General features: G+C 36.3%; 1 protein-coding gene across 4 annotated transcripts in view; it reads right to left on the reverse strand.

Annotated features, from left to right (window-relative positions):
• The window catches only part of ATP11C (ATPase phospholipid transporting 11C), a 209,340-nt gene that overhangs the window by 81,070 nt on the left and 114,387 nt on the right, over window positions 1-13,883 (reverse strand). For all 4 annotated transcript variants that reach the window (XM_023517692.1, XM_023517694.1, XM_023517691.1 and 1 more), the window contains 7 exons: window positions 8,462-8,590; window positions 6,568-6,671; window positions 4,106-4,156; window positions 3,110-3,174; window positions 2,696-2,777; window positions 1,334-1,484; window positions 506-703 (listed from right to left, as the gene is read on the reverse strand). In XM_023517692.1, the coding sequence (XP_023373460.1) occupies window positions 506-703; window positions 1,334-1,484; window positions 2,696-2,777; window positions 3,110-3,174; window positions 4,106-4,156; window positions 6,568-6,671; window positions 8,462-8,590 (780 nt within the window). The remainder of the gene's footprint in view (window positions 1-505; window positions 704-1,333; window positions 1,485-2,695; window positions 2,778-3,109; window positions 3,175-4,105; window positions 4,157-6,567; window positions 6,672-8,461; window positions 8,591-13,883) is intronic.

Genomic DNA, 13,883 nt, shown 5'->3' on the forward strand with positions numbered 1-13,883 from the left:
TGTCACTCTTGGTAGAGTGCCATGGTGTCATAGCTCACAGCAACCTCAACTCCTGGGCTTAAGTGATTCTCTTGCCTCAGCCTCCCAAGTAGCTGGGACTACAGTCACCTGCTACAACGCCCAGCTGTTTTATAGAGATGAGGTAGGCTGGCTCAGGCTGGTCTCAAACCTGTGAATTCAGGCAATCTACCCGCCTCAGCCACCCAAGGGATGGGATGAGTGGGATTACAGGCATGAACCACCATCACCTAGTGAGTTTGAAGTAGAATTTTAGTAACATTCAAATTTAATACACAAATATCATCCTTCTCACAAACGAAGGAAGAAACTTGATGTTATATTACAGCTACATGAACACTGCTTACCTTCATTACATGCCTGCCTTTTAAAAGAATTTTCTTTGAATCACATTTCCAAATGTGACAAAGTTACACATACTGGTAATACAGTATACAAAATAATAGATTTTCACTGTTGAGTTATTGCAAGTGAAAATAGTTCTAACCTGACCAAGTTCTTCATTAAGGTCTGATGTGTTTACCAGGGCTCCTTCACTAATTTCTTCATCATAAAAGTCCTTATCCCATGAGATGAAGAAAGAGCCCAAGAATTTCTGCATTTCTACTGTGACGTACATGGAGACAGGAATGATAAAGTTGAATAGAACCATAAATGACAGGAAGTCAGTGAACATTTTCAAAACCTAAAATAAAAGAGAGAGTTCATGCTAATTAGATATACCATTCTTTCAAATGAGTACAATAGAAAGAAACAGTTAAACAGCTTACTTTCCTTTTATTTCAATGCTGAAAGTGCTGCTCCTGCTACAAATAAGGAACTTCCCAATGATGCTGTATCATTATAGTCAAAATTATCACAGTATGTGAGGACATTTAAGGACAACCTCAATTTTATTCTTTATTCTTCAACACATATACATTCTGCCTTAACATTTTTTTTACTTTCTTAAGTTCTCTGCTCTCTCCACCCCTAGATATGAATGTGAGACCAAGGTTTATATGCATACATCCATTATGCTCATATTATGATATCTCACAAGTTCATATTCTACTAAAATGGTAGAGCTTTTTGCCAAACTACTTTAAATTCTTAAAGAGCTAAAAATCAAGCACAGGTGCCTAAAGAAAAATGAAAAATGAAGAAAAAAAAAACTTCTAAAACTTTTTACCTATTTAATGGTTTAGGGCCACCATATAATCAAGAGAAAGCCCAGAAGCTAACAAAATGTATAATTTCTCTGAACAGTATTTCAACAAAGGGTGGCTTGGTGACAAAGTTCTAAAGTTACAATTTTCAGCGGAAAACAAATTACCTTCAAAGTCTCCCGCTCTTTCTGAGTCTTTAGGCTATACCAAGGTTCATCATTGTGTGGGTTACTTTGCCAAACATACTTTAGAGTAGTGCATACTGCAGCTTTGGTCAGTAAGATAAATAAATACACAATCAGGAAGGCATTAATAGATCTGAAAAATAAGACAGTATGGATTTTAAAACCACATAATTGCTTAAGACATCAGCCAGATATGAATTTAACTGTGTTCATTTATCTAAGGATTCTCTTCTGTAACTGTATCACAAGCCTTTAGTATGTATGAACCTCAGTTATCACAGCTGCAGCATCACTCTCAAGTGGCAAAATGGAAACGCTAGCCCTGAACTGTTTATTGATCACCCCAAGTGCAATGGCTGACTAGCTAACCCATCTTTAATAAGGTTCCTGTAATGTAACAGGACACACACACACAGACACACATGCACACATTCACACCCCAACCTACTCAACCCTTATAGAAGAAGTAGCTTGTCTCTATTTCCCTGAATCCTAAATGTTTGGGGTAGAGGGCACGGTAGCAATGTGGAATCCTCAGGCTCAGTGTAGATATTTTCTTTTTAAAATTTGAGCTATGCAAAGGGTACCAGTGACATACTGGTTATCCACAGCGATGACAGGGAAAGACCATACCAGTAGCACCTGCCTTAGGGATATACCAGGTGTCACTTCAGTATTTTTCAGGAGACTATTTCTATACCATAGAACCAACTCATATACACCAACTAGAAGACCCCAAACCCGGGTGGCGCCTGTGGCTCAGTGGGAAGGGTGCCAGCCCCATATACCAAGGGTGGTGGGTTTGAATCTAGCCCTGGCCAAACTGCAACAACAACAATAACAAAAAATGGGTGTTGTGGTGGGCACCTATAGTCCCAGCTACTCCAGAGGCTGAGACAAGAGAATCACCTAAGGCCAAGACCTGGAGGTTGCTGTGAGCTGTGACGCCACTGCACTCTACCAAGGGCAATAAAGTGAGACTGTCTCTTAAAAAAAAAAAAGACTCCCAAACCATTTATTCTAGTAGTAAAAATAAATGAGTTTACAGATCAAATAAGCTCAGCCCTTTAACAGTTATGTGAGCTTAGGTAAGTCACACACCATCCCTGAAACCATTTTCTTATCTGTAAGCTGGAAAGGCTAACATAAATTACTTCATAGACTTGTTCAGAAGACTAAACTAAATCAGACATACAAATCATTGAGCACAGTTTCTGGAACACAAACAAGTGTTTAAGATGGTAATTGCTATTATGGTTGTTTTTTGTTATACTTTGTTATTTGTAATTACCGAAGAAGCAACTATTTCAATTAATAATTAAAGATATTGAAGTGCATACTAACTTTTCAACAGCAGAACGTTTCTGAGATTTCCCTTGGTAGTTCAAAGCCATTTTGGTTTCCATTCCAGTGTAAACAGCAACTCCTGAGGAATAAAAGAATATAATGAAACTTGGGTCACAAATGAACTTGTCAACCAACTCCCTACCCAGTTAGCTTTATAAATTTCTGAATCTATGAAAGTGGGAATTCTAAGTCCCCTCCCAAGTTACCAATTGATATATCAACAGCATAATTTTAACTCTATACAGCATTTGTTATATTCCATCTTAGTTTACCATTTTGTAAATTCCCAACATCTAAATAGAGGTTTAGAAGAAATGGCAATATTGGCCATGTTTACTTTTTAACATGCATTACTTATTCATAGGGTTTACAAAGCTTATTTCTGATGAGTATATCTTAAAAATTGTTCACCATATATCTTCTTAGTATTTTTTAGTGTAGCTCCTTTCAGCAAGAGATTTTCAGGTCCCAAAGACCTAAATAAAAAACAACCACAGCTTATCCAAACAACCTAATAACATTACCACTCTAGGGACATTTTGCCCTGAAACACATTTATCTCCAAGAGGTCAGAATGTATCAGTTTTCTTATATTGTATGCTTACTCCCCCTAAAAAAGCTGAAAGATCCCTCTCTCTAAAGTTACTTGAGGGTACAGCACAGATGGAAGCACAGTAAAGAAGTAGCTAGCAACACACAGTGGTAAAGAAATGCACAAGGGGATTAAAAAAATTATGAATCATAGAGAGATAAGGATAGGACACAGCAGTAGAGATCAAGAAACAGAGTTACAAATAAGACTGGGAAGGCAAACATCAAGGTGGGAAAAACACACTGACGTATTTGTAGAGAGTAAACCCTCCTTTTGGGGAATCACTGGGACTTTGGTGTTTAACTTCTTTTTCAGTGTGGCTATAAAGGCCAAGCAGAAAAGTTAAGGTAATTAACTAACTGATAAAAGAGGAAAAAAGGCATGTCTTTTCATAGGAATTGACTCATTATAAATGATCAGTCCTTCATTTTACTTAAATCCAAGTTAATTCTTCCAGCATTTTATCTACTGCCTTGTCCCTCAATTACTCTCCCTTAAACCACTGCTCTCCAGGTCTATTTCCAATGCTATCAGCCACTGTATAACCATGGACAATAAATATAGTGGCTAGCATGTGTTTAGGAATATCAGTCAAAATGTCTGTAGCTGTGCTATTTTGGAAACCTAAGTATTACTTCTAACAACCCCCTACCCTTAGCACACAGAGATCCTACCATCACAACCCTACAAATTATGAGGTTAGTTACTTATTAACCTTTATGTCCCTTTCTATAAAAAAAGGTATTTGGCTATTTTAGTAGATTTAAAAGAAATATATGCCCCCAGCCAAAGGACAGATTAAAGAAATAACTAACCTGGCAACAGCATCAAGACTATTACTATAGATATTGATTCGCCCAACAAACCTGTAAGAAGAACATAATTAGAAAATGTGCTTTCTATATCCGGGTGAAATCCATACATTACGAATATGAGAATGAATGGAAATACAAATAATGCAGAAAAGATTAGACTCTAAACTATAAAAACACATTTTATTTCTGGAAAAAGAAGTTACATTGAATTGATAAGGTATATAACATTTTCATCTAATTTAAAAAATATATTATGGATTATAGGATGTAAACAAAGATTCTAAATGGATTTTCAAGCTCTATTTGGGATTATGCATACACACAACACCTCTCTCTTTTATACCTTTACATAAATAATGTGGCTTCATTTTAGATTCACATCAAGGAAGGTTTCTGGTGCTAAAACACACTTTCGAAATCATTAGTTCTAACGCTTGTGCATGTATCAGAATCACGGGAGGCCTTATTGAACCACAGATGTCTAAGTCCCAACCCCAAGCTGCTGATGCATGTTCCCAGGTGAAATACCCTTTGAACTATAACTTTAATTGCAGACAGTGAACACTTGATTACTATTTTGGAACTATATGGGCTATGTCTTGCAGCTTATCTCAATACTGAGCTTGATCCAATCATTTAATATGACTAGGCACATGGTAACCTGTATTACTGCAAAATGGGGTAAAAAGGCTTAACCTCACCTTAGCAAAAGTAGTATTATGAGTGTTTTGTAATTTGCATTGTAAAAACCACTTTTTCCAGAAACAGAAATATTTTATATTACTATGTACACAAAATATGAAGGGTCATCTTCATTCATCACATTTTTTTACTTTTTGAGACAGAGCCTTAAGCTGTTGCCCTGGGTAGAGTGCTGTGGCATCACAGCTCACAGCAACTCCAACTCCTGGGCTTATGCAATTCCCTTGCCTCAGTCTCCCAAGTAGCTGGGACTACAGGCGCCCACCACAACACCCAGCCATTTTTTGGTTGTAGTTGTCAGTGCAGTTTGGTAGGCCTGGGCTAGATTCAAACCCGCCAGCTCTGGTGTATGTGGCCGGTGCCTTAGCCACTTGAGCTACAGGTGTTGAGCCCATTCATCACATATTAATTGTGCCATCACTGTACTAGGTGCTGAAGATACATTAATAAGCAAATAAAAAAAATGTTCCTTATCCTAAGAAGGACAAGTACACAGGCAATTAACAATGCAAGGGATTACCGCTAGGATGGTGGAAATGCCAGGTATTCTCAAATCACACAGCAAGGGATTTGATCTAGTCTAGGAGAATTAGGAATAAACTTCCCTGTCTTCACATTCTCCTTCATATTTAATGCAAATGAAAATTGTGGGGGTTTCCTTATAAATATGAAAAGGTACAGATACTGTTCTGTAACTCAGGCAGAATAACTCACTCCCTTTTCTGTGATCCCATGGACCCTGTGCTCATCTCTATTACCACACTGTAGTGTAAGCTTAGCTTTACTGTTTTATTGCCTGTGCTCATTGTGAGCCCCTTGAAGGCAGAGAAAAACTGGTATATATTGTGGCCCTAGTTCCTAGTATCAAGGTGGATATAGAAGAGGAAAAGGAAGAGGGAAACAATGATGGCAAGGAGAATGGTTACTATTCTTGAAGCAGAATGAACACTTTGTTTTTCTGCTACTAGGTGTCAGTGTAAATCACATCTAACCACTTGGATCCTCATTATGACTAACACCATGCATTAACAAGCTGGCTAGGATGGGTAATGGATACCATCTGTAATGATAGAAAAGAATGAAATTAATTGGTTCATGTGAGGATAAAAACCTATTACTCTACCCTCATTAGCACATGCTCTAATCAACCAAACTAACCAATCTGAAATCAAACATCACATTTTTGACAACTGGCAACAAAGTTAATCAGCAATTTACAACAGAGAACCTAAGTATAGTTAAAATAAAGGAAATTATGCCATTTTGCTCTCCCTTAACTACTTACTATGGACAACAAACTGTCTATTTGCAATCCTAAGCACATCATGATCATTCTAAGAAAAGATAGAGTACATATTAATTGCATGAAGAGGATACCCCTTCACTCTTTAAAGTTAGATGGGATTTACTTTGCCCTAAAGTAAAAGGGTTTTAGTTTTAATTAACTCTGGTATACTGCCAGCCTGATAGACCAGTCTTATGGGATAACTTAATTTTAAAATTTGATAGATGGCCATGTTTACAAGTAACAAAAGTAAAAGAAAAAAAAAAATCACAGGATGCCTGGGCCCACAATGATTTATCTTTGGCTGGTAGTGAACAAGGCTGATTTGATTCATTTCCCTGCCAGAAGGAAGGAACAGCTCATAAAAACATAAATGAGAGTAGGCTGCTAAGTGGTGGGTGTTTCTTTGCAATTCTGGTGGCAAAGAGAAGCAGGGCAAACAGATAGAAGTAAAATGAAACCAAGTGATTCTTACTTGTAGAGGTCAGGTTGAGGCTGTTCACATTCAATTGTTGCTTGGAGAGCATCAATGGATTCAGCTGTACACAGTGCAATGGTATCACGTACTGCATAATGTGTCTAGACAAAAGCAGAAGAGAAAAGCAAAAAACAAATTGTTTATTTTCATAATTGTACACTCAACTAATTACAGGAATCTAATATGTTTTAATAAGAGGCTTTGGCAGAATAAACAAACACTGATGCATATTCCCACCAAATAAGTTTTATGGTATTATTCTTAAAATATATTGCAGATAATTAGAAAGATAACTCTGCTGCAAGAGGATTTCTAAGATAATGAAAAAACTAAAAAAGCTCTTCTTGATGACAGCTGAGAGGATCCCATTTGCAGCATGCATATAATTAACCAATACCACACAAAAATGTTAATACAATTTTTAATCTTATTTATAGAACCAAGACTTCTCATTTTATTCACTATAGCGTATGGTGATATACAATATGAATTTAACATAACCTCTCTGGTCAAAAGAATGCTAAAATTTTTCCAATATCAGAAAAAGAATTATTAATAGTTCCATCACACAAATAGCTTAATTAATGATCTTGAAAATGTTCAAAGTGGCTACATTTTGTACAAGGGGCAGGGAGATGATGTGTCTTGCATTAGTCAGACAGTTAGAATATTCTACTAGTGTACATTATGCACCTGATTCATCCAGAACTCAAGGCAGTCTCCAATGAACCAATTTATAAATCACTGAACTAGGACTGATAAAGATTCAAAGAATGTATCATTTACATAGAAAGAAAGGCTGTTGCCATGGTCTTTGGGGAGTATTACGGAACTGCCTGAGCTATATTTAAAACTATCTCCTGATTTTGAAAACCTCCGTACTTTTAGCTTATTTGAGCAGATCAACTTAACTGAAAAAAAAAAAAAAAGTCCATGAAAGTTTTCTTCTAAACAAATTTTTGCCATTAGGAATTCTTTAGGTAGATCTCTAAACAAATTTTTGCCATTAGGAATTCCTTAGGTAGATCTCTCAATTTTTATCTTGACATTCTCTAAAACATAACATTGTTTTTGAATAGTTTAAATGCTACTTGCTCATTACCATGCTTTTGAAATACAGAATTAGTCATCCAACGAGTAAAGTTCCTTTTTCACACATTAAATCCTGGTCCTCAACTCTAGAAAAGGAACTCTCCAAGGTTATTCCCAGAAGTGAGCCACATCAGTATCCTCCCTTAAAGACAACATAGAGAGGATATATCTTCCTGCCCTGTGGAGCTCTGGATGACAGCCAAGAACTGAGTATGCCAGTAAGTACAAGGGAAGTAAGTTGTCCCCCAATTTGATCAAATTCACTTTAACTCATTTATAATTCTTTCTACTTGTAACAAACTGAACATTTATCAAACTACAACCTTAGGCATTTTAAACAAACAATCAAATTACCCCAGGTTAGATTTATTATATCCCAATAATAAATATTTTTAAAGAAAAACATCTTACTTTTAGAGTAAAAATAGTTCAAATAGTAAGGTTAGAGTACATGAAGTTATTTTTATTGTTCTATAGTTTTAGTCTATGATTACTCCTGTTTTTAAAAGTCTAAATAAAACACTGAATGAGTTGTGTCAATATTAAATTCAAGTAGTGCTATAAAAAATTGTGGTGGCTTTTATTTGGGGTATGGCTTTTCCCTACCCAACAACACCCTTTTCCTCTATGATAATTATTTGGTTAGATTAGAAGTTAAAGGCAATTATATAACAGCTATCTCAAATATAAAACCTACATGAGTAGGATAAGACAAATAAAAGATTAGAAGGTGGTGGCAAGCAGTACTGTATGATTATCCTAAGATCAAAATGTTTAGGCAAGATTTGGTTGCTGTTACCTTGCAATTGGATTCCCCATCAAGACTGGCTGTGGTGACATAACAGGTTCCATCAGTGGTACAAGATGATAAAAGAATAAGATCACACGGAAAGGTTTCATTTGCCTCTACTTCTACTACATCACCAACCTAGAATGGAGAGAAACACAGATATAAACATTTCAATTTCCAAACGAAGTATTCATTATACCTCACACTAAATTCAAAACATTAGCAAAAGAAATCTCCAGCTCTGGGGCTTTGGGAGTATCTCAACATATACATCACCTAAAAGGTAATGTAAGAATATTACTCAACATTCAGAATCCTCCTTAAGGCCACAAGGGCTTAGGATGCTTTCAATTACATTATCAATGACATTTAATAAATGATGTCAACATTTATTTGCTATTTTTGGCACTAATGTTTTATAAGACAATGACCATTATCACTTTATAAATCAAACAAGAAACTCTACAAGTTGGGAACTTCCTGAATACTGAGCAGTCAACACTCTCTCTCTGCACCACACATTTTCAACGTACTTTCTTTGCCATAACAACTATGATTGTTGGGTGCCAGTTCCTTCTTCAGTGCTCAGAAAACCTCAGTTAATTAGAGAGGCATTAATTTTTCCCATAATATTTAAAAAAACATTTTCCCTTATAGGTCACTTTCTAAGAATTCATCTGCTATCAGAAGAATCAATTAATATAGCAATAAAAAACAAATTCCTATCAGCAAACCCACAGCTCAAGTAGAGAAATAAAACACGAGGGAAGAACTATGAATAATTTAATAATGTAGGGAGTAAGTCATAATAATTAAAAACTTGGGCTTTTTAACTTGAGTTCATGTCCTAGCTCTGACACTTAACTATATGAAATTGGGTAAGTGTCTTAGATGACTGCAACTACCTCACAGGACTGATATGTGCATGAAATGATGATATAGGTCAACCATTAAGAAAAGCACCTAGCACATAGCCATTTAATAAATACTAATTATAATTATACTAATACCCTGCAACTACTTTATTCTCAACTTATGAATAATCCTAACACTCTTTTAGAAAGATGTGAGAAACCCTCCAGTCTGGTGCTTCCCAATATTTTTCATACCATGGTACATACGGAAAATAATAAATGATAATTTTGCATACCACCGTCAGGGAAAGGAAAGAGACTGGGTGTCTTGTGAATGCAGAAGACAATCCATTTTAGTACGGGGTCAATATATTTGGTACACTGACTGGAACACACTAGCTGTGAAATGCTAAACTAATACATGGAACACCTGTCTTCTATTTGCAATATGATTTGGCAGATAAAGATGAGGATTGCAATTTGTACTTGGGAATAATTTTCTTTTCTTTGCCAATCTTAATCAGTAGCCAAGAGCAACAGCATAAATAGCTGAACTGATTTGTAAATAATATTTTATTTTGTTGGATCTTTCCTTCCTCACTTCCATAAACACTTATGTTGCTTACATAAAGCCACAATATCTGCTTAAATATGCAGAAGAAACATAACAAACAAAATTCTGAAAGAATCTTAAAGGAAGAAAATATTCACTAGAGGTTGGAAGATTACTCTCAGGCACTGATAATAAAATGTTCAAAGGGACCCCTTTTTCAACACTTATGATTCACTCAGATATAAAATATAAAGGTCCCCACATCTGCAGTGCAAGCTGAGACTGGTAAGCCGGATCACAAAGAGCTTGGCAGGCCAGGCCAAGAGATTCAGGCCTCACCCTGAAGGCAAAAGTAGAGGACATTTAAAGAAATGGAATGACATAATCCAGCTAGACAATCAACTAGAGTTCCATTTCTATTTACTATTTTAAAAGGCACAAAAGAAAATCCCCACTACCCATCATAAATATTAGGACAAAAAAGATAATCTAATAAAGTAAAAAATATATTTTTTTGAGACAGAGTCTCACTTTGATGCTCTTGGTAGAGTGCAGTGGCATTATAGCTCACAGCAACCTCAAACTCGTGGGGTCAAGAGATCCTTCTGCCTCAGCCTCCCAAGTAGCTGGGACTACAGGTGCCCACCACAATGCCCAACTACTGTTTTAGAGATGGGGGTCTTGCTCTTGCTCAGGCTGGTCTTGAATTCATGAGCTCAAGCAGTCCACCGGCCTTGGCCTCCTAGAGTGCTAGGATTACAGGCATAAGCCACTGCGCCCAGCCTAAAATAAAATATTTTTTAGTTCATTGGGAGAGGTGAGATTGCAAGGCAACCAAGAAGTCCTTCTAAGGAGAGATAAAACAGATGAACCGTTTTACAAACCGACAGCAACTGAAAGGAGAGATGGTTACTATAAAAATGGGTAAGAAGAAAACAACTACATTTTTAACTAATTCTTAAGGCTAGGTGTGAGCTAACATGACAGTTTAGAATCTCCACAAGCCTGTGAGATAAAATAATAACTACTCACTAGCTCTTCTCTGCAGGCTTCCACTTGAGTACTCATGACAAAGCATGAGGGCAGAACACCTAAAAGGACACTCTCCTCAATGGTATACAGTCATACAGGTAGTGACTGACTGCTGTGGAGAAACAGGCACAAAACATGCCAGAATCATGGACCTGAACCAATAGCCATCTGCATCAAAGAGAAAGGCAAGAAACCATCCCTGGCATAGTCTCTGAGAAATATCACTACTGCTAGAGAGGTAGAAACAACAGCAGTCTGTTGCAGAGAATGGGACAGGAAACTCGCTTGTACCAAGGACCTAGCACTGACAAAAGTTCAGCTGTCATGGGAGGTGGAGTGGGAATATTGAAAAAGTCTCTCGTGGGAGCCTGTAGTCCCAGCTACTTGGGAGGCTGAGGCAGAAGAATCGCCTAAGCCCAGGAGTTGGAGGTTGCTGGAGCGACTCCGCTGCACTCTATCGAGGGTGAAAAAGTGAGACTCTGTCTCTACAAAAAAAAAAGAAAAGAAAAAGTCTCTCAGCCTGAGGCTCAGGTGCATCAGGCCTGCCTAATGTTTAGACAAGAACAAGAAAACCAAGAAACCAATCTATTCCCACCAGAGGCCTTACAACGAATAACAAGAAATAGTAGTCTACAACTGGGGCAGAAGAAGCAAGGATATAGGGAGAGGTACTTTCTGTCACTTATGAGTGCAGGATGTGCTCAGAGCAGATGGTATAAAAGGAACACCAAGAAAAACCCTCTGGCATACCAGACCCTCCTACCAAAGTTCAAGGTAAATAGCATTTCACCACTCAAGGAATTTGAAGTCTGGTGGTATACTAAAAGTATCAATAGTTACAACAAAAACCAAAGCTAGTCCAACTCCTAACTAGATTGACTCAAATCCCAATGATAGCAGCAGGGCAGAAGAGTCCAGGCCCATTTCAGAAGATACATACTACTTATCTCAGCCTCTACCATTCTTTTTACATTCAGTGCCTAAAATTCAGTTTAAAAATATAAGATGCATAAAAACACAAGGAAAGTCAGCCATCACTGAAAGATAAAGAAGTCAATGGGACTGGATCTAGAATTGTCCAGGTTTTATAATTTTGAAGGACTTAACTATGATTAATATGTTAAGATATTTAGTGGAAATGGATGGCAAACAACATGGATAAGGAATTCTGGCAGAGATGGAAACTACCGAAAAAGCAAAATGCAAAGTTAGAAATGAAAAACAAAGCATCAGAGATGAAGATTTTTTTCAACAGAGGATCTGATACAGCAAAGGAAAACAACCAGTAAATCCAGAGACAGATCAACTGAAATTATCCAAAATGATACATAAAGAGCAAAAAGGGAGTGCATTGAAAGGGAACAGATTAGAACAAATTATTTAAGAGGTGTAAGAAAATATCACAATCTAAAAGTCAAGTAATTGGAGTCCCAGAAGAAGAGAAAGAGAATGAGGCAGAAAAACATATGTAAAGAGATAATGACCAAGAATTATCCAATATTAAAAGCCAACAAACACTTGATACAAAAGAGCTAAAAGGAGAATAACAACAACGAAAAACAAAATCTAGGCATGCTGAAAATTTTAAAGTAAAGGAAAAACTTGAAGGCATCAAAGAAACATATACAGAGAAAAAAATTAAAATGACAACAGACTTATTAGAAACTATGCAAACCACATACAATGGAGTAACATCTTGAGAACACTGAAAGAAAAAAATACCCTCCAGCTCATAATCTACACACCTAGAAAAATAATTTTATAATTGAAGGTGAAATGAAAACTTTTCCAGACAAACATAAGCTAAGATAATTCAGTTCTACCAGACTTACACTATTAAATACTAAAGGAAGTCTTTTTTAGGTAAAACCATATGATACTATATGAAGATTTTTATCTACACAGGGAAATACAGAATGATAAAATGGCAAAAATGTAGATAAATATAAATATAGTTGTTATTATTAAACTTTTTAAAATTAAGGAAGGTAATTATAACCCAGCAATTTCATTCCAAGTTATAGAACCAAGAAAATTAAAAGCAGAGACTCAAACATTTAATGCCAATGTTTAACAGTAGCATTATTCAAAAATAGTCAAAAAGCAGAAAAAACCCAAATGTCCATCAACAGATAAATGGGTAAACAAACTGTGTTATATACATAAAATGGAATATTAATCAGCTTTAAAAGGAAAGGAAATTCTGATACGTGCTACAACATGGATTAACCTTTAAAACATTATGCTAAATAAAATATAAGGTTGGACAATGAAGTTCACTAACTCATCCCAAAAAAAGTGCTACAGATCTCCTTGCTGAATATCACTACAGTTACCAGGTAGCCAAGGGGAGTACTTTCATAGTGACTGTAGTGATATTCAGCAATGAGCTATATAGCACTTTTTCTAAGATGAATTCGAGAATTTAATTGTCCAATCTTGTATGCTAGACACAGAGGCATACAAGAGGATACAAGAGGACAAGTATTATACAGTTCCAATAATATAAAGTATCTAGGATAGTAAAATTCATAGGGACAAAAAGCAGAATAGAGGTTACATGAGGCTGAGAAAGAGAGAATGGGGAGTTATTTTTAATGGATACAGAGTTTTGTTTTGGATACTCAAAAAGCTCTAGAAATAGATGGTGGTGATTGCTGCACAACATTGTAAATGTACTTTCGAATTGTACACTTAAAATAGTTAAATTTTATATTATGTATGTTTTCTCACAAAAATAGACGACTAAAGCAAAAATACTAACATTGTGGGCTTCATGAAATGTAGAAGAAAATGTATAATAACAACAACACAAAGGATGTGAATAAGGAAATGAAAGTATGCTCTTGTAAGCCTCTATTTATTTATTTATTTGAGACAGAGTCTTACTTTGTCGCCCTCAGTAGAGTGCCATAGCGTCATATCTCACAGCAACCTCAAACCCCTAGGCTCAGGCTCGGCACCTGTGGCTCAAGCGGCTAAGGCGCCAGCC

The sequence above is a fragment of the Otolemur garnettii genome, unplaced genomic scaffold (assembly GCF_000181295.1).
Source record: "Otolemur garnettii isolate 467f Iridium unplaced genomic scaffold, OtoGar3 scaffold00117, whole genome shotgun sequence".
In the NCBI taxonomy this organism is placed as follows: domain Eukaryota; kingdom Metazoa; phylum Chordata; class Mammalia; order Primates; family Galagidae; genus Otolemur; species Otolemur garnettii.